Raw genomic sequence first — 21,316 nt, forward strand, 5'->3', positions numbered from 1 at the left:
TAGGCTTTATCAGCACTTCCCATGGCTTCAAATGCAATTTCTTCCAAGAGTGGTGGAGTATCATAGTTTTAGATGTAATGTAATGTGCTTGAAAGTTTTTAACATCTGATAGCAATTCTGATAGTTTAAGGTAGCAAAATAGTTAGAATTAGAAGTCATCCGTTCATGTCTATTTCCTGATATCTGCCTCTAGATGAGCTTGTTTTGAATCTTTTTTTTTTTTTTCTGGAAAACTCAACTGATTGCAGAGGCTGGCTGGCTTGCTTGTTTGCAATGGTTGGTTATGGATGATACAGTTTTGGTATCCAATATTAACTAGACTCCTTTTGTCTTAGTTGGCTGAAGATATAGGAAAGGATGAAAACCCTGTCAAAGAAATCACAGATAAAATTATTGACCTTGTTAGTAAGCGTGATGGAAACAACACACTAATTGCTGCTGTTGCAGAAGTCCGGGTACAGCGGCGACCAGTTAAAAATAAAACAGGTAAGTTTTAAATTGAGACTCCAAAAATTCATCTCTTGTAAAGAGGCAGCTTCATCTTGCAGTACAACTTGCACTGGTTTTAGTGGGCCAAGTGTTTCAAACGATTTAACTTTCTTATCTAAGATATTTGAATCTTGGCCTTGAAGTTTCTGTCCTAAGAGATTTTACTTTTCCTCTAAAATAGTGCCATTAAAGTCATCCCCTTGTCACCTTTTTACCCTCTTCCCCAAATGGCCTGCACCATGGAGAAGGAAGGAAAAAAACCCAGGTGCCATTTGCTGGCTTTTGATAGTGACAAGTATTGCTATGTGATGGCTGTTACTGTCCCCACATGGAATGAATTGGGTAGTCTCAGTCAAGATCCTAGTTGGACAGTCCTGCTCCATGACAAACCCTTCAGAAATTTGGCATTCTTGACAGCCTTAAGCAGAGAGACCAAGGATTTGAATGGGTATGGAGCCAATTACCCTCAGGCCAAGAGATGTTCCCTCCAGGCTGGGGTCTTTGTCAGGGCAGTGCAGGGAAGCTTGCATTACCACGGTCTCATCTGGGCTATTCGTTAGCACTCAAGTGAATTTAGCACTCACTGAGAACTTACTTTGTTTTTTTAAGAAGGGATTGTCCCCAACCACCCTCCTTCTATAAAGAAGGCTTATGTATAGAGGGTATTTTTGCAGGGGAGAGTCTCAACTGAAACGCTTTACTGGTGAGGTTAATTGGTCTTGCGTCTGTCTTCCAGATTTCTTGGTGCCATTATTGAGCTCCGTTTTAACAGTAGCTTGGATCTGTTGCCTGGTAACTGCCTTCTTCTGGTGCATTCGGAAACGCAGAAAGCAGAGCAGTCACACTCATACGGCATCCGATGACAACACCACAAACAATGTGCGGGAGCAGCTGAATCAGATCAAGAACCCCATTGAGAGAAATGGTGCAAACACGGTCCCCATCAAAGACTATGAAAACAAGAACTCCAAAATCGCCAAAATAAGGACACACAACTCAGAGGTGGAGGAAGATGACATGGACAAGCACCAGCAGAAGAGCCGCTTTGCCAAACAGCCAGCGTATACGCTGGTAGACAGAGATGAAAAGCCCCCCAATAGCACTCCGACAAAACACCCGAACTGGACAAACAAACAAGACAACAGAGACTTGGAAAGTGCACAAAGTTTAAATCGGATGGAGTACATTGTATAGCAGACAGCGGGTGCTGCCATGCAGGGCCTTTCAATATCATTATAAGGCACTCAGAGCTTGTAGTTCTTAAACTGTTGTGTAATATTTGAGTCTAAGGCTATTATTTACTTAGAATCCCTGTGTTAATTTAAGTTTTGACAAGCTGGCTTACACTGGCAATGATAGTTGCTGTGGTTGGCTGGAATACCAAGTGCTGCATTTCACATCTATGCAAAACTAGTCAAAAGTGCCCTAATGTAAATTCAGCTGTAGCTGATACATCATGGAAATGTTTCATAAGGTATTGCATAGCCTTATTAGGTCCTCTTTAGTGTCAACTTTCTTTTTGCCAGATGTCCTGATTTATACATTTATAGAAAATACATTTTATTTATATTTATTGAATCTGAGTTTTTTGTATATTGGTTTTATGGAGACGTACAACTAGTTCTGTATTTGAAAGTGCCTTTGCAGCTCAGAACCACAGCAACTATCAAAAAAGTTTATTTATTTTTTTATTGTATTTTTGTTGGGGTGGGAGGGGACTTGATGTCAGCAGTTGCTGGTAAATGAAGAATTTAAAGAGGAAAATGTGTTAAAAGTAGAAGTTTGTATAGATATGTAAATAATTCTTTTTTATTAATCACTGTGTATATTTGATTTATTAACTTAATAATCAAGAGCCTTAAATATCATTCCTTTTTATTTATATGTATGTTTAGAGTTGAAGGTTTTTGATAGCATTGTAAGCTTGTGGCTTCTTTATTTTGAATTTTCTTGTTACATGTTGCCTATATGCCAAAATTAAGGTGTTCTAAAAATAGTTTATTTTTAACAATAGGACAGGCTTTCATGCCTTGATACGGTTTGTTTTTTTTGTACAATGTCAAATGTTTCAAACACCTTCCATAGTATCACTTTAAGACTATTTGTAAGTACTGACTGAGGCAGTTTAGATTAGAACAATTTTTTTTTTTTTTTTTTTTTGCTGCTTTAGACTTGAAAAAGAGTGACAGGCAGATAATCTGCTACAAAGCAGTTTAAGGGAACAAAAATGAGCTATAACTCTTATGTAGATGAAATGTGAGTGGTTGCATGTAATTAATTAAAATATCAAATTAGCGTGTGAAGTTGGAAGCACAGCAATCTCATTTTGTAAATTCTGATTTTTTTCACCATGAATATTGTAATACTGAACCACTTGTAGATTTGATTTTTTTTGTAATCTACTGCATTTAGGGAGTATTCTAATAAGCTAGTTGTTGAATACTTGAACAGTAGAATGTCCAGTAAGATCACTGTGTAGATTTGCCATAGATTACACTGCCCGCCTTAACAAGTGAGGAAATCAAAGTGCTATTACAATGTTAAGATCAAAAAGGCTTATAAACCTAGTAGTCTCATTGGTTAACCAGTGAGATCATGAAGATACCTTGTGATATTAGTGTTATATGAACATGAAAATGCATCTTTGATGTGTTTTTTTTGTTCCTGGCAATAAATCTTAAAAAGTAATATTTATTAAACTTTTTGTATGAAAACATGAAACAGCGTGGCGGTTATTAAGCTTCAGTGAGGCACTTCCAGCTAGCTTTGTCACCCAAAGGTTTATTAGCCAATAGTGATGGCCGGTGATAAGCTAGTGAGAGAGGATAGATGAGCTATGTACTCAAGGGCCCGATCGAAACACTTGAAATCTATAGAAAGACTCCCTCTGGTTTTCAGTGGGCTTTAAATCAGGCCTAGGTTGCTTAAGTGTACTGCGTTGTAAGCTTTCATGGACTGCAGTTGAGACTCCCTGAAGGGGTGATGAGGCATATGCCCAACATACCCTTGGGGTCTCTTAGATGTTGGCAATGGTGGGTTGTGTTGTAAGCATTTGGACTTGCACCACAAGCTCACTTCACATGGGCCATGGAACAGCTCAGCCAGATTCAAACCTGGGCAGGAAAAGCTCCACAAAAAATTCTAATCTTCCTCCTTTGTTTCCAGCAAGCACCTTGGAAAGCACAACAGCTGTTTTTGAAGTAACAAGTACTCCATAAGGAATCACATTTGCTTATGTGTGGCGTTGGGCAGTTATTGCAGTGGGTGCCCATAAAGGCAGCAGCCCTGTTTGCATTACTCCTGTTTGACTGGCTCCATTGCTGATGGCATAAAACTGGATGAATTCCACCAAAATCAATGGAGTTACTTGAATTTTTATGCTGGTGCAGGGGTTAGAAGAGTAGCTGAGAGGACCATTTTTTTTTTTCTTCTGATACTTACCATGGAAACCTTGTGGTAATGTTGAGCCTGATTTGCCCTGGCCTAGTGTAGTCACACTCAGAGCAAAGGTGTAAGACACTGCAACCCTCATTCTGCTAGTGTTAGAACTAATCTGCACTAGTGTAAAGTGCAGACACTGCAGAACCAGGCTCATCTTGCAATATCAGAGGGATTTCTTATCTGAAAGGGATAACTCAATATAAGAACTGTAAAATTCTAGTATTACACAAGGAACTTCTAATAGGATCTCATTGAAACAAAAGGAATATCTAGAAACACTGGCAACACTCAAACCTTAACTGTGCCTTAGATCATTTAAAGTACAATTTTTCCATTCACCAAGTAAACTTTCTAGCTTGTCACTGTATAACCAACTTGAAAGTGCTCTAGTCTTCAAAATCAAATACCACATTACTGACTCATTGCAACACCAGAGAATTGTCAATTTACTACTTACTGAATGGAAGTCAATAAGATGAGCTATGGAGCAGCATGCCACCACCTCTGCAAAGCTTGTGGTGAGTTCCCAGCAGCACTAAAAAACCAGAATATTCAGTGCAATTCATTTGTCTAGGCCACATCCACTTCCACAAACAGAGCTCTTTTAAAATCAGCTTAAAGGGAACTGGCAGCCCTCTTGCACAGCAATCTGAAGCTGAGTAACTAAGTACTTTGAGCTAGGACTGTTTTTGTTTTGTTTTTTTTTTTTTTTTTTCAGTTATCTGTATGTTTAATGGGGTTAGCCATTTTACCCCAAAGCAGCACCACTGAAGATTTTGGACCTAAGGTAAGCCAGGAACTTGCCTTTACTAATTTAGCAACTACAATTAAATGTTTGCCTCCTGGGAGTAGGCCAGTAGACTCCCAGTGTGACTAAGAATAGCAGTTTTAACCCCACTTTCTCCTTTTTTAAACCAAAAACTGGGTTAGCACTTTGCATTAGGTTCTGCCTCTGCTTGTCTCAAATAACATCCATTTAATGGCCATGTCTACAGGTTCAAACTATTTCACAAGTGGTTACAAGTTCCTTTTTAAGATCTAGGCTGAGCAAAATCTGAATGAAGCATAATGAAAGTTTCTAGGCCTAATGAGTGTCAGTCAAGTGTTTTGCACTGAGATTCTTGTATGAAACCTACCATATAACTAAAGAGTTTTATACTGTCTAGGTGGGGTATTTGCTAAACAAAGGGCCCATTTTTCAGTCTCTCTAATATAAAAGACTGGACTTCATGTATATGTAATACCATATCTGAGCAGAGGATGCTTCTTATTCATAACCAGATAATCACATTATGGGAGGTTGCCATGGAGAAACCTTGCCCTATATGCTCATTGTGACTAAGTGGTGAATTCAGAACATGATACAGCCAGGAGGGTGGAAGCTGGTCTTCCCTATTGTAAAAATAAATTAGGGATGCAGAAGCTTTTTTCAGATCGCATAAGTAAAATCCCCATTTATTTTTTTTTGTGGAAGTTACTTTGCCAGTTTATTGGGCTGGGAAAGTGCACAGTTTTGGTCAGGAGCAGCCTCCTGCTGCTGGAGTATGTTTATGCTTATTCAGCTCAGCATTGAAACAAGTCTGCTGCCTGAGTTTTTAAAAATATAAACTTTACAAAACAATTAAATTATTCTCCATTGCTCTGCTCTGCATCAGTGGAGCTGTAGCTACAACCAGACGAACTTATAAACTGGTTTGTTTAAACTTGCACTGAATACAGCAAAGTCACTGCCCCTTAATATGGAAAATGCTGTCCAGCTTATTGTAGAGGCAGGCATTTCTAAAACCATTTATGTATTAAATAACATTTAATTCTAAGATTCTTGTCTCCAAGGGGTGGGGAAAGGTACTTACTTCTGTGAGCAATTATTTCCCCACTGTTGTATGCAAATTGCACTTGATGCTTGTAAACTTATAGCAATACCATTGTCTAGCAACTCTAAAGTGCATAAGCAGGCTGAATGGCAGCTTGCAAACACCTTCAGTGGGGTGATGCGTATCTTCATTAGATGGTGTACCAACAGCACTACTACTTGTACTTACAGAAGCATGAGCATGGCAAGAGCTAGTATTTGCTCATGAAGCAGCTCCCTGCCACTACAGGATAACTCTGCCCACTTTTCCTTAGAGGTAGCATTATGCAGCTTCTCACCTGTCACCCAGTCAAGCCCTCTAGGTGTTGGCTGGGTGCTTTCAATGCTGGTTAGCCACTCTAAGCATTAGGGTCCCAATGGTAAAGGGTGAGGTAAAGCCACAGCCCACTCCACCAGCTGGTGAGAGCTCCTACACTTCTGACAAGGTATCATGAACTCTCTGCCACGGTGGCCAGGGGCCTTTCCCCAGCTGGCTTGTCAGTGTGGCTTAGGTGGACACTGTTCACTGCCACCTCTGCTTGGGCAGCCAGTGTTTCATAATGGCAGGTGTGGTTAGCATGGCTCCCTCTTTCCATCATGGAAAAGTACTTCCCCTCTCACTGCAGCCTCAGAGGGAAGCTGGCAGCTGCTCTTTCCGCCTGCAGACCACCACTCTGGAGCCTTGCTATGCTGCACACCTAGCCTCACAGGCACAGCCCCTGCTCTACTCCTGTACCACAGGAAGCCCTCTGGGACCAGGTCAGGGGCACAGCTTAAAGCTTTTGTTTATGCCATGAAGCCTGGAAATTCTCATATAGATGAATGAGGCCTGGTCTCCCCACATCCTGTGAATAAGGTTCTTCCACATCCACCCCTTTCTCCCTGTGAAGAAGGAACAGGCCATATAGGCTCCTCCCCCTAAAACAAGAGCAGGATTCTCCCAAACATAGATTTATGATATTCAAGGGTTCCCTGTCATTGCTGGGGATGGGGGCAGAATCTCTTCCTCTTCTCCTCCTCCTCCTCTTTCTCAATCTCTGATCTAGGTCAGGGAGCCTTAGATCATAATGAGGAAGAGCCATGTCAATCTCCCCTCTACAGAATTTTCCAGTTTAGGAGGTGGACAAAGCCATCAGTCCCAAAAAGCAATTCCTTTACAGAAGGGGAAGGAAAAAACAAAAAAAGTCCCAACAAGTTGTTCGCCTTTTCCCTGGGGAAAAATCACAGATTCTGAGTGGCCTCAGCCAGAATGCTGGAGGTCCATCAAATATAGTGTCAAGCTGCTAAAGGCTTAAAGGCACTTGCCAGAATGCAGGGTCCACTGGAGAGTGCACGGGATTGGAATCTGCTCCCACTTCTAACACTGAATTGCTCTGTCGCCTTGGGCAAGTCACTTTGCTCCTGTATCAATGGAAAAACTGATCTTTGTCCTCCTCTGTAAAGTGCTTTCTGATCAACACACAAAAAAAAAAATCTATCCTTTTACATACTATTCTTACTTCAGCCCATCTTAGAATGGCCATACTGGGTCAGACCAAAGGTCCATCTAGCCCAGTATCCTGTCTTCTGACAGTGGCCAATGCCCCAGAGGGAATGAAGAGAACAAGTAATTGTCAAGTGATCCATCCCCTGCTGCCTGTTCCCAGCTTTTGGCAATCAGAGGCTAGAGACACCATCCCTGCCCATCCTGGCTAATAGCCATTGATGGACATATCCTCCATAAATGTATCTAGTTCTTTTTTGACTTCCCCTAAAAACACAAACAATCAACCCATCCCAATCCCTTTGTCCTATTCAGCAGGATGTGTCATATGCCATTCAAAAGCCCGTGAGATGTAAGCATCAAAAATCTGCTAGCACTCAACTCATATAACCGATATGCAGATTTCTTACTGGGAAGGCAATTTACTTCAGGAGTCAGTCTTACTGGGCAGTTTACTTCGCACAGCTCACTTAAGTACAAGTTTCCTTAGCAGAGCCACAGATAGTGACAAGCGGAGTTTTCTGCCGATTCTGTTCTTTTGGTGGAAACAAAATAAATGATTTTCTTGCAGTTACTATGAGCCAAGAAAAACAACTGAAATGGGTGCTGTACAATTACAAACACACACAAATACATAGTTAGTCTGATCCTTGATATACAGAAATGTGACTTCTGACATGTAGACTAACCAGAACTAGCACATGATTTATTACTCCTATGATAAGACCTCTGATAGCTGTATAATATTCCTGCAGATTACCATTGGCCAAAAGTGAACTTATTTTAGCAGCTTTCTCTTCATACATAAAATTTGTAAAGGCCAAGCCAGCCTTTGATCTAAGACATTTACTAAATTTAAAATTTTAACAGCTTTAATGTTAAAAACACAAAAAGGATAGTTTTCAGACATTATAGATTACCCAACTTTGAAAGAACTGCTTTATTATGTGTGTATTCAAGAAATCACAGCAGTTAAAAGTTTCCTGGATAATACATTTTTAGGGCAAGGAGGTCTCATTCTTTACAACAAATACATATTTTTAAGCATGATTTTTACATTTCCTGGGGTTGGCCAGTCAGTTTCTCACAACCTTAACCTTTCCCTGGACCCCTCTTGACAGATCTCTGCCAGCTGTGCTGGCGATAGAAATTTCTAGCAAATTATGCCCTTCAATTTTTTCAGTTCTCACAGTGATTTGAAGTCCCACTTTTCTGTGCCCCCATATCACAGAAAGTATTTATTATTTCATGCAAAGTGGTTCATCATCACTGCAGAATACAACTGAGTCCTTAACATTACCTTTACCTGGAAGTATAAACATGTTCTGAAGCAAATTTTCTGGAAAATTAGGGTCCCAATAATCCACACTGCTAGCTCATAATCCGTTGACCACAAAAAACATTTCTTACATTTTTGTGTTCCTAAGCCTAGCTCAGGATATCAGTCAACACCATTGACCAGCATGATCCTGAATCGTAACCTTTTCTCAATGAGCTGTATGTGGTTGGAGGGTGCATCAGAAAAACCTAAAGACCCAGGACAGCCAAGATCAGAAGGGCAAAAGTAGGAAGAGTGTATGGCAAGAGATGGTTATAGAGACATGAAAAACTTCAGCAAGATCTGCCCACACCTGGGTGAAACATTCATGGTGGTCTTACCTTACACAGATGAAAAATGGTGATTATGCACAGCAGTGCCAGCTCAGGCTCCAGGAGAAATTGGGGATTATGCTGTAGCAAGGTGCTTTGGAAAGTCTCACCACTGGATAATTTCTTGCCTGAATAACTGCTTTAAAAGTATATGCATTCTATCTTATTCAATTAAGATGAAAACTAAATTAAAGGGAGTGTTTCAACTGAAAATATAACTATAACTTTGAACTGTAATACAGACTAATAATAATACATGATGGTACACACAGTATGCGGTCAGGTTTTGCTTTCCAGAACTTCTTGAATTAATTGACTTTATGCTTTTTCCCCCTCTGTGAAAAAAGGCTTTAAAGCATTTAAGAAAATATAACAATGGGAAATTTGAGCCCTGCTTGCTCAAACATGTTAGTGTTTATTACAGCTGTAGTCAATGAGTTTGCCAGTCTTGATGAACCATGCATAGGATCTCTTAATAGGCAGACAGGGATAAACAGGAAAGAAGAAATTCAAGTGATTTTCCATACTCAAGTCAATGCATGTTAACGGATTACCAGCTGAACTTCTCCTGTTGCTACCACCCTAATTGTGCTACAACCTAGAATGTATTGGAAAGCTCACAGCAAAAGGGATCCAGGTACAAGCAAATTGGAAATAATAGAAATTGAGAACTCAGGTGGAACACATGCTTATAACCTTTCCTTGTCTCAGTCTCTATACTAATAAACTATTCACTTAGACCACGCATGCAGCAATATACTAAATGTCTAAAATTTTTTATTGATACTTTAATATGACACTGTTAATGGAATATTTTTTATATTTTTAAATCAGTTTTCTGACAGAATACCTTTTAAATAATGCCCAATATTTCATTTAAATCACTTAATAAATATGCAAATGATTTCTGTTTCCCTCCTGATATCTAAAATGATCTTGTGGGGTGGCACTAAACATGTCCACCCTTCCTCCATCTACACTTCTGCCTGATACCTCTTCACTGTCAGCTTTGCTGCTCCTGTTACTCGTAAATGTCCTCTTGCATAGACTGGGGATGGGTGAGCATCAACAGGCATGCTGTGAAACGTACTATACAAAAATGCTGCCAGATATACAAAGTCACCAAACTGAAAAAAAAAAAAATTAAGAAAATGTCTCTTTCTTTAATCTCTTTCACATTCATAGTAATCAGAGGGGTTACTTGTAATAACTGTGGGTAGAGCCCTGTGTGGATACAAATTTATATCCGTGGATGCGGATAACCACGGATATAAATCGGTATCTGCGGAACCGCAGGGCTCTCCTGGGAACCGCAGTGGTGAAAGGAGCAGAACGTGGGGCTGCCGCTCCCAGGAGCCAGTGCCCCACACCAACAGCTCCTCTGACACGGCTGTACCGCCCCCAGCCCCGCCCACTGTGGCAGGCATCAGGCTTACCAGCAGCTGTCCCTGGTCATGCTCTTGTGTTCAAGCAGCGCGCATGCTCCCAGACAAGAGATGCAGACAGCTGTCTGGAAAGGATGGGGTCAGGGCTGGGGGTGGGATTGCGGGCAGTACAGCTGCATGGAGGAACTACCATCAGCAGGGCGCTGGCTCCTGGGAGCAGCGGCCCCACACGTTCTGCTTCTTTCACCATTGCAGTTCCCAGGAGAGCGCTGCGGTTCTGCGGATACCGATTTATATCCGCACGTATCTGTATCTGTGGTTATGAAACTGTATCCACACAGGGCTCTAACTGTGGGTACAAAAGTTCTGTTCATGTTGACAGTGTCCTACTCTCAACTGTTAAGATGACTGCTATCATCTAAGGCCTAACCTGCCAACATTTATTACTGAGTGCAACATTTGAAGCCACATATATTCAAACTGAAGTACATGGTGGCACTCATATTAGTAACCTCTGTGCCAAGTAGTAGGAGTTTGTGAGACTGACTCCATATACTGTAGTTTCGATGGTCATATTGATTTTAAGACTGATCAAAAATGAAATTTCTTGCCATTTTATTGTATCCATTTTAGGAAGAAGAAAATGAAATAATGAGTTAATTGGTACACACAATTAAGTACAGAAGTCATAAAAGCAATATTAAAAAAGATGTGACATTAGGAACTAACTTCAATGCCATATTGATAATACATAGTCAAATACTACATATTTAGCTTAAACCCAAATACACAAAAGGAAGCTTTAATAAGTGGCCCTCAACTACAAATAATGTTTGATTTTTAATGTGTGTGCATGCACTTTCCCCAACAATAACTCCTGCACATGAAGGTGATGGGCTTTGCACATACAAACTTCATTTCTCTCAATGAAGTATGCATGTGAAAATTCTACCACCCGTGTGCATAGCTAGCGCTAGAAGAGTGTGTGCATTTATACTGAGTCCCTGCTGAAAAACCAGGCCCTAAATCACTGTTGCACATATCAGTTTTTAATCTGGCTAAAGCGTTACTTGAAAATATTTTATATGAGAGTCCTATACTAGCGTACTTTTCGTGACTATTTATTTGCTTGACAAGGTTCCAAAGACCAAATGAATTAACCAAGTATTTTCCCCCCAAAAGACTAAATGATGAGCTTTTACCAATGAATAAAATAGGGAGTTTAGTAGTCCGCAGAAAAATGGAGAATCTGTACCAGTTAACTGACAATAGTGGAAGTTACTTGAGCATTTTTTGTCATCAGATCTCCAGATGCTTATTTATTAGTAGTATCAAAACACATCCCTACAGAATGTCTAGCTTTAAATATTAACATTTTATTGTTAGCAAGTTTAGTAACATGGACACTATGTTTAACATTCAGTATTTTGATCACTTCTCTTTATTCAGAACTGCTTCCTAAAAACTCACCATATATGTCAGTCCACTGAATACAAGTTTGGTTGCACAACTGATTTCACCTTGGTAATATTTAATATATCATTACTTCTTAAGTCTCCGTAGTTTTAACTTTCTGGGCCCATCTTCTCCCTCTTTCTTTCTTTTTTGGATAAGTTTCTCTGAAGGCTTGAAGTTAAATTTTAAATAAGAGGATAGCGGCATTAGGGATAATTCTTCAGTGGTTGCGGCTGGCTCATTTTGGTTTGTCTGTATTACTGGTATATTATTTTTTATGAGAACAGGTCTTGGGGGAATTTTTCCCAAAGTAAGTGACTCTTCATCAGACATGGCTTTTGCCAAGTCTTGCTTAGAAAACAACTTGGGATTCAGTAGGGATTTCTCCTCCGAAGATGGTTCTAAACAATCAGAGTTGCTCTTTTTCCTTTCTACGTCTTTGGGGATTAAATGACCCTGTTCAGAAGATACTTTCTTGCAATGGTCTAACCCTTCCTCTGAACCACAACTCTTTTGTTGATTCTGTGTTTTAGTCATTCTTTGACTTTCTTTTGGACCTGGCAGTGCTGACTCACAGCTACATGGAGAGTTACTGCTTAGAAGTCTCATCTTTAACCACTCTGCGGAGTGAAGTGTTTGCTGACTGCTAGCATCATCTGGCTGTCTCTGATTAACATGATTTTCCAGTTCTAAGGCAGGAAGCTCCGAGTTGCTCTCAGCTGTATTCATGCAATCCTTTGGTTGTCCTATACTCCTACATTTTACTTCAGACTGAGGATCGGAAGGAGCTTGATGTTCCTTCTTTCTGCTCCCTATCTCCGAGTCCCCTGAGCCAAGATACACTTGCATTGTATCCTTGCTGGTTTGAGGTTTGCTCATGTTACTGTTCCTTGTTTCTGTCCTTTTCACACTGTAATAAAAAAGTATTTTGTTTTGTTTAATAAAGAACTGTTACTGATTTTTACAGCCCTTTTTTACAAATTCTGAAAGACTACTAGGGCAACCCCATTCTGAATTTGGAAAAAGCTGGTCTGTATATCATCTTGACAATAATGTTTGTCTAGTGTGGATAGTATCAGCACTATCCATCTGATTTTCCACTGCACTAGGGGAATCCTAATTATTAATGACTAAGCTGTGAAGGAGTTCAAATTTTATTCTAACAGGCAGAACTAGATTTATTACAGATGTTAGGGGGTCAATACTGCATAAGTATATTGAATTCCTTCCCAAACTGGCTAGATAATGAAGTGCTTCAAAATGTGACTATATGGTTTCAAGCCATATGCATACATACATATGCACAACATGCAGAGAAAGAGGGAGAGTTAGTTTCTAATCTAATTTAGAATGTTTCTCTGGAATTTCTCCTTGTACATTTCAAAGTATTACTAAAATTTAACCATTACCCAGCTGATATCAAGCTTGTTCATCTGGAGAAGGACTTAGGTAAAATAAGTGGATGATATTCCAAAAGGTGTTAAAGGAAAATGGAATCACAAGAGACTTGATGGAGTGTCAGTACATAAACACTGTTCAACTGCACAGGTTACACACAAATTTAAACTTCACATAGGTTGGAAGACTAACATGATGCAGAAGTACAGAAGCTGCATATGTAGGATTTAAAGTCTAAGATCTCAGCACAGCTTCTCCCTTGCTGAAACTGCTTTCTGCTGTTCTGCTGATGCAAAACAGGTCTAAAGCTATATGTCCTGCCCTGGGAGGATCAGTTCAGAAATGGGGAACCTTCCAGTGATGTAGAGCCAGCATAGCGGCTCCCATCCTAATCCCCTCTCTGTAGCCAGCACAGGGGATGTGACTAGGACTAAAGGGGGTGTTGCCAGGACTCACTGCAATCCATTGATCCCCAGGTGCTGTAATAACCCTTTAGGGCCACTGGCTTTTCTAACTTGCACCAGAGGACCAGTTTGATATACAGCTGGCCCAGGAATGGGGGAACACAAAGCAGGCTTAAAAAACCTTTTGCCCCGACCCTCTTTCCCATCTGTATATTGCAGACTCACAAACACAAGGGGGGCGGGGAGGAGGGGGGGGTTGTGAATCTTTTAAAAAATGTTTTCCACCAGATTCAAACATCACATGTATTTGTTTTGGCTCAAATTTTCTTTAGAGGAAGCATGTTGGTTCTGCCTGTTGCTACGAGGGATACAAGTGGGTTGTAATGGCTGTATCTGGTATTCTATAAAATGAGAATGGGTGTTTTTATATGCTTATTCATAGTCAGTTGCCTGTCTATGTTTACTAGCCTACAGTAATCCTATATATACAGAAAAGGGTGCACGTTACTTGACATTTCACTATGTATGCCAGACTGCATTACTCATTGTCAAATCATATATTTGACATCTTACAAAGAGAAAAAAAAGAGGTAGACGTACATCTTTTGCAAGATGTCTTGCTTTATCTGTCGAGTCGGAGGAATCTTACACTTTTTGTTTTCAGTAGATTCAGCAAAATATTCAGAGGTCCCACTAGAAAGCTTTTCTTTCTGCTCCAAAAGAAAACACAGGTTTAAAATGTGAGCCATTAAGCTTCTATTACTGAAAATAAAACTCCGCTGCTATGCCATGACTTACAGATGTTCTTTATTATTTTTAATCTGAACAGCCTAGAAAAGCAGCTCAGAATAAAATTCTTTTTAATTTTATAATATTTGGGACACCTTGGTCAGTTTGCTCCCCTCTCAGGCTCCCACTACACATATTTTGTATGTTAAGATATACCACAAACAAACAAGAATGTAATGTAAAGGATGTAGATTCCAAACCATCTGAGGAAACCATTGGCAAATATCTGACATCTTTGTGGCTCAAACTGTGACAAATGCCAGGAATCTCTGTTGCAGACAGTGTGTTTGTCAGTTTTTTTCTGAAGAGACTGAGTGGCGCAGTGGTCTATACCCTTATTCTCTGAAGAATTCTCATAACTTTCCATATTTACTAAAAATATGCAGAGTATTACTTACTCAATTTAAGAAGGCAAGGGTTAAACTTTTAATACTAACATTTTGATGATCAGGGCTTGACGTGGTTGGCCACTCTGAGACCACAGGGGGATTCTTTCTGGTCTCAACTAACAGCAGTACCATGGTTTTATATAATTTGGAGATGGGGAAAAAGAAAGGGAAATGCTCTTCTCCTCAAGCTGTGAGCATTTCCTTTCACAATGAACCAATTTTACACAGAGTTAGGCTGTTTGCTGACCTCACTGCTAACTCCCGGACACTTTACATCAGTGTAATCTTTTGAGGCTGTGTACAGAAGGGATAAGAACTTGGCAGAGTAATGTGGTGGGGAAGAAGAGAAATGGCATTGGGGTGGGTGGGAATTGTCTCTCTCGCAGAATTGTTCCTCTCCAATCTAGTTAAAGAACTCCGTTGGGTCCAGCCTCTGCAGATGGGGAGACTGCAGTCTTACTATGCCCCCTGCACTGGACTGTGGGCCTAGAAGGGGCAGTTATGCTGCTAGGCAGCCAACAAGAGCCGAGGAAAGTCAAGAGGGACTGTGGAGGCACAAAGCGAATATGTACATGACCAGTGCCTGTGACATAATTTGGGAACCTGATGGCTCTGTGGGACTAGCCCTGTTCTTTGGGAGGGGGCCAAACCTCACCTCTCTCCCCAGTGAAATGACTCAGTGGAAACAGTTTCCTGCTTTGTGAGTGGAGAGGAAAGGAAGGGTGGGGGAAGAAATCTGGCCATTTGGGTAGTTAGTTAAAAAAAGTGCAGATGTTATGAGCCTGATTTTCACATGTAAATTCTATGAACAATTGTGCGTGCATTAATAGTTTCACAAAGCCATGTGGAGCCAAACATGGGCACCTTTTCTCCATGCACGTTTGTAGAAATGTACACACAAAGTAACTGCAGGCAAATACACACATAATTTCAATCTCAAAATCAAACCCCAATTATTTTAACATGAATCATAAATACCTGCCCAAACTCCCCCATTTGATATAATGCGTTCCTATAAGGTTGCGCATTATCAGGGAGGGGAGCCCTGTAAGGGGGTCTGTGTGAGGGCGAGCTGGTTTGGTTTTTATTTTTTAATTGTAAAGTGAATTTCACAGATTCATAGATTTTATGGCAAGGAATGACTTTTACAATCATCTAGTCTGCCCTCCTGCACAATACAGCCCAGCGAACCTCACCCAATAATTTCTGGATGACGGTCCTGGAGAGTGAAGTCCTATTTAGCCAAAGAACAATTAGAGACTGGGTAGCAGCAGTGTTTTCCCTATGCTGCCCCACCAATATGCTTCCACTCTGCCCTGTAGAGATTAACCCTAAGGCTGTTGAGGTAGCACAGTGTCAAATCTCATTCACTCTGCTGAGATTGCCAAAGAGGGGGCCAATTGAGATGTGACCACTTGTCCATTAGGTGCTTTTTTGGGAGGGGAGGTTGGGTGGGGGGAGGAAGTAAATGGTTGGTGAAAAGTAGCATTTAGAAACACGAGAGTACAAAGTAGACAAAGGAAGACTGTACACAGGTGCTGCCCATACTCAATATGTCAGCCAATGAATCTCAGCTCTAATCTATACAGAGAACCATACTTGCCTGGACTGTATGGTGGTTTTGGAATGACGATAAAAGGTCCCAGACAAACACTGAGACAACAAATATCATTTCACTTGTGACCCAAGCCTGGTTTGAAATTAATAGTTCAGAGGTGAAATCCTGAGAGATTATTATGCTACCTGAGACCTTTCTATTTTGTTTTCAAATACTTCTCCCATAAACCGTGAGAAAAAAGGGTTAAGGCATCAAAAATAAAAAACAAAATGATTTATATGTGAAACACTTCTGAACATGCCCTATAAGTACAGTGGATGTTCCCCTTGGAGCCACACCCTGTAAGTGCTGTATTTTGAGAGCTGAACAATTAACATAAGGAGCATGAGTCAGTCTCTGAATGACTCTGTGGGAACTAGAGAGCCTTTTGCTATTAGGAGTAAAGTAAACTCCCTAAGGCTGGAATAAGTCCACAATAGAAGACAGAAAAGGTCATAAATAACAATAGTGGACACTACATATACCAATAAGACACTCAACTATTATTGGTGATATTTCCTTTATGTTCTCTATTAGGCCTAATCATTTTAGTTAATTTAAAAAAATAAAAACCGCTGTATGTTTTGGGAATATTATTTATTTCCTATGGGAACTTCAAGGCTTGTTGAGGAAAGAAAAAAGGCTAATCTATTCTCATCCTGTCTAGTAATCCCAAATTCCTTTTAGCCAGTGAAATAATTAAAGAAAAATATTCCAGGCATAAAAAGGAGGACTGAAGAAACAGACATCATATAAACAATGACACAGTGACAGAGAAAAACGTCAAAGTGCCGCCAAACTTGTGACATGACTCTGAAAAACCTGCGGGAAATGGGGGTTGCTGCTAACAAATTAAAACCAGATTTCTTGGCAAATAGTTAAAGAAAGATATTTACATTTGTATGGAGACTGGGTGGGCACAAAAGATTAAAATGCTTCTTTAGCCCTTGAACTGTCAAGACCCATTAGAAATCTTGTGTTCTTAAAATTCTAGGGTCAGCTCACTCCTTTTTGTCACTAAATCTCTGCATGTGAGGGCCTTCAGAAATCAGGCTTACAGAGAAAAAAAAGTTACTACTTACAAGCAGAGTTCTCTGAAGTTAGTATTATGTACATGTATTCTACCCGTAGCCACATACATGGCTTCTACCACCTCACTTCAGCAGGCAATACGCAGCTCTATTTAAGACTTTTGCACAGAGGCAAAACTATTAGGGATGCATCATGAGTGCTTCAAGGATTGTCTAACCATCAATTCTTTTCCATGAAACCCTAATTTAGAGTGAAACAGCTGGCAAAAGCAAGGATGCTAAGAGATTACCATCCACAACTAATTACAGAAGAGTCTAGTTTACAGACATTTAACATTGGTTTGTTAAAGGAACTATTTATGGAGCCACACTTGTGAAAATATCCCCACAGCTAATTATCCCAAAGAAGATAGAAAGGGTTGGGCACTTAGGAAATAGACCTGACAATACAGCTCATACAGACAATGAAATTTCTTGCGTCGAAGATTTGGGATGTTGCATTGAAAGGAAGGTTTGTTTCCTGAGCAAACAACTCTTCCCCTCTTCCCTGGTTTGGTTTCAGTCTCTTTCTAGCTTGTCTCAGCCTGTTTCTGTGTTCAGCCTGGTTACGTTACAGTAAAACAATGGATTTTTGGATAATTACATTCTATCTCTGGTGGAGGAAATTTATTGGTTTTGAACTGCACTTACAGATTTTTATCCGTTTGTCTTGACCTGCTCATCAAGTGAGAAACTTAATAGAAAATATCTATGAAGTCAGTTAATCATTATTATTTGTGGTAGAGTAGTGCCAAGCAGTCCCAGATGGGAGCTCAGGGCTCCATTATACTGGGCTCTATCCGAGACAACATCTGCCCTGAAGATCCTACAATCTCAACAGAAAAGACTGATAAAAGTTGAGAGTAAGGAAGTACTGTTATCCCCATATTACAGATATGGAACTAGGTCACGCAACGGGTCAGCCTAGGATACAGCCTGGAATTAAACACAGGTCACTTAAAACTAAGTTCATGGCTGTAACTTGATTTAATCTGGTGTAACTGAGAGAAGAGAAGAATTTGGCCCTGTATCTCTAGTAGTGAGTACCGATGTAATTTGCATTCATTTTCAGCCACTCACACTGAAATTGTAGTTTGGGACTTACTGTCTTATATTTTCTCTTAATAGTCTCTATCAAGCTGTCACTTGATGAGCAGGCCAAGCCAGAATATTCTCATAAGGCAAGAACAGAGAAAGATGCTGCATGTAATTTTGTTTAGATTTACAGAGCTCTCGCCTTTTGAAATGGGGGGGAGAGGGGGAAATAGTAAAAGAAAGACTGAATACCACACAGCTAGATAAACTGAACTAAGATAAACTAGCAGAAATAGTTATTCCTTGTGGTTTAATTAAGTGCTACAATTGTAAAAACATGACTTTCTCTGAGGGCCAACCTAATTCATATTAAAGGTACTTAAACAAGACTTATTTGGTTCCACATGAGTTGGAGAATCCCTTTCATGTGAATGGGGGAGAGAGTGCCCTTAATTTGGGTAATCAGGTCTGACAAAATCCACAATCTGATGGGATCAGCTACGGCCATCTCTATTAAAAGAGGGAACTAACCTGGATATTGTTAGTACCTTGGACATTAACATTTATTGGAGAGAATGCTTTTCCCTTCACATTCTGTATGTGCCTGTGCACTGGAAGAGCAGAAAGGAAGAGGTCATGAAAGATAAAGTTCTTTGACTTTATATTTGGGCCCAGATCAGCTCCTCAATACTGCAGAAATTCATTCTTCTCTTTCTCCTCCTCTTCCATCCCCAGGGATTCCATAGCTTGTTGCAAACAAGGGAGTTCTTAGTCGTACAGGTTCTCTAGAGCAGCACTGCCAAGAAGTTGGAGCCGGATGAAGAGAGCCAGAAGGGAGGTGCAGAGACCAAGGCCTCTTCACCACTAAGGCTGAAAATCCAAAAAGCTGGAATTGATGCAAATGAAATTGATGCCTTCATTTGCATATTTGGTGAACATGTGTTGGTGTGACAGGGCCTCACTTGGTAACTAAGTCTACACAGCTGTGTAGCTCGAGCTTAACCCCCCCTTGTGGCCACATACCAATTGTGTTAACCTTGGGCTCAAACCTACAGTCCTAGGCCCCTGGAGGCTCTGAGCCTTTGTTCCTAGATAGATTCATAGACTTTGGTCAGAAGCGACCATCATGATCATCTAATCTGACCTCCTGCACACTGCAGGCCACAGAACCTTGCCACTCACTCCTGTAATAGATCTCAAACATCTGGCTGAGTCACTGAAGTCCTCAAATCATGGGTTAACGCCTTCAAGTTACAGAGAATTCACCATTTACACTAATTTAAACCTGCAAGTGACCCGTGGCCCATGTTGCAGAGGAAAACAAAAAACCCCCAAGGTCTCAGCTAATCTGACCTGGAGGAAAATTCCTTCCTGACCCCATATATGATGATCAGTTAGACCCTGAGCCTGTGGGCAAGACCCTGAGCCTGTGCTAAGTTGGGACCCAGAGGCTGAGCCCTATTGCTTTCCTGTGTGCGCAGCCCCAGCTTGACTTTCGGCTTGATTTTCTTGGGTTCAAGAAATCCTCCAGATGAATCCCAGAGTTTCTTGGGGCAACTTCCTTAGTCCTCTCTATGCCAGCAATCTGTGGGGTAGTCTATTGCACTCTATTGCAAACAGAAGCCCCATCTCCCTTTACAAAGGGCAACAGCTCAGATCAGCATGAACCCATTGCCTGCTGAACAGCGGTCTGCAATCACGCTATCAGAGAGCCTGCAGGGTTTTCAATGGAGACGGATCAGAAGAGAGCTGCTTCCTGGTCACATGAGCACAGCCAGATTTTGATGAACACTGCCCTGGTGCCCTTGCACATGCAGCCCCAAAGAGTCAGGGGAAGCCAGAGAGCAAAGCAAGGACCAAGCAGCTGCCCAGCAGGGATGGGGAGTGGCAGAGCTTCAGCCCAGCACTGCTGGGGGCGGGATGATCCCACAACACCCTGGCTGCTCCCGCTCCCTGCAAGGCAGCTGCTTGGTCCCCACTCTACTCTTTTCCACCTCTCCCTCCCTGGGGCTGTGTACGCCACGACACGCAGGCAGCGTGCACTGTCAAGGCAATGAGTGGGAGTCAGCCAGGGCTGGATTAATTTTTTGTGGGCCCTGGTGCCAAACATATTTCTGAGCCCCCATGTAGTCGTTGTGGGCTCCGAGTGTGGGCCTGGTATGGCAGTGCCATTGGTGCCATAGTATACCCAGTACTGAATCTCAGAGACATTTTTCATTTTGATCACACACCTCTGCATGACTATCTGCATTGCCATACACAGCTCCCTCAGCCCCCAGTTTTTCTCATTAAGCTGTATATCCATGTGGGTTTACCAGTGTCCACAGTGAGCAGTAATTTCACAATGATGAGGGGAAACTCCCCACAGATTTATCTCCTTCCTCATTCAGACCTTCTGTAGCCATATCTAGAGTACCACTCTATGTCACCGTCACTGTATGTGGTTCTGGTCTCAGCTCAATAAAGTTTCACAGCCAGCAGATACCTGATCAATTCTGACAAATCCCTCCCTCAGCGCTCATCCTGCCATTTGAGCAAGCCACTTGCAAACACCATTTCCCCAAAGTGAGGACTTAGCCCCTGGGAACCTGAAGTCACCAGCCTTTCTCCCTCTGCTCCCATCTACATGCTAGTCTACTTTGACTTATGAGGAGAGGCTGAGGGAGCTGGGATTGTTTAGTCTGCAGAAGAGAAGAATGAGGGGGGATTTGATAGCTGCTTTCAACTACCTGAAAGGGGGTTTCAAAGAGGATGGCTCTAGACTGTTCTCAATGGTAGCAGATGACAGAACGAGGAGTAATGGTCTCAAGTTGCAATGGGGGAGGTTTAGATTGGATATTAGGAAAAACTTTTTCACTAAGAGGGTGGTGAAACACTGG

General features: G+C 41.1%; 2 protein-coding genes and 1 long non-coding RNA gene across 11 annotated transcripts in view; 1 reads left to right on the plus strand and 2 right to left on the minus strand.

Annotated features, from left to right (window-relative positions):
- Positions 1-3,027, plus strand: part of JAG1 (jagged canonical Notch ligand 1) — a 35,804-nt gene extending 32,777 nt beyond the window's left edge. The window contains exons 25-26 of the mRNA XM_038397241.2: positions 336-486; positions 1,226-3,027. Of these exons, the coding sequence (XP_038253169.1) occupies positions 336-486; positions 1,226-1,683 (609 nt within the window). The 3' untranslated portion in view covers positions 1,684-3,027. The remainder of the gene's footprint in view (positions 1-335; positions 487-1,225) is intronic.
- Positions 169-7,263, minus strand: LOC122459582. The gene is made up of 2 exons (XR_006280373.1): positions 4,388-7,263; positions 169-339 (listed from the first exon to the last, which is right to left on the minus strand). It is a non-coding gene; the product is annotated as an uncharacterized LOC122459582 (long non-coding RNA).
- A 3,635-nt stretch (positions 7,264-10,898) lies between these two features.
- The window catches only part of LOC119852895 (SLX4 interacting protein), a 130,784-nt gene continuing 120,366 nt past the window's right edge, over positions 10,899-21,316 (minus strand). For all 9 annotated transcript variants that reach the window (XM_038394930.2, XM_038394929.2, XM_043512105.1 and 6 more), the window contains 2 exons: positions 14,158-14,267; positions 10,899-12,665 (listed from right to left, as the gene is read on the minus strand). In XM_038394930.2, coding sequence (XP_038250858.1) covers positions 11,843-12,665; positions 14,158-14,267 — 933 coding nt within the window. In that variant the 3' untranslated portion in view covers positions 10,899-11,842. The remainder of the gene's footprint in view (positions 12,666-14,157; positions 14,268-21,316) is intronic.

Source organism: Dermochelys coriacea, chromosome 3, assembly GCF_009764565.3.
Source record: "Dermochelys coriacea isolate rDerCor1 chromosome 3, rDerCor1.pri.v4, whole genome shotgun sequence".
Classification (NCBI taxonomy): domain Eukaryota; kingdom Metazoa; phylum Chordata; order Testudines; family Dermochelyidae; genus Dermochelys; species Dermochelys coriacea.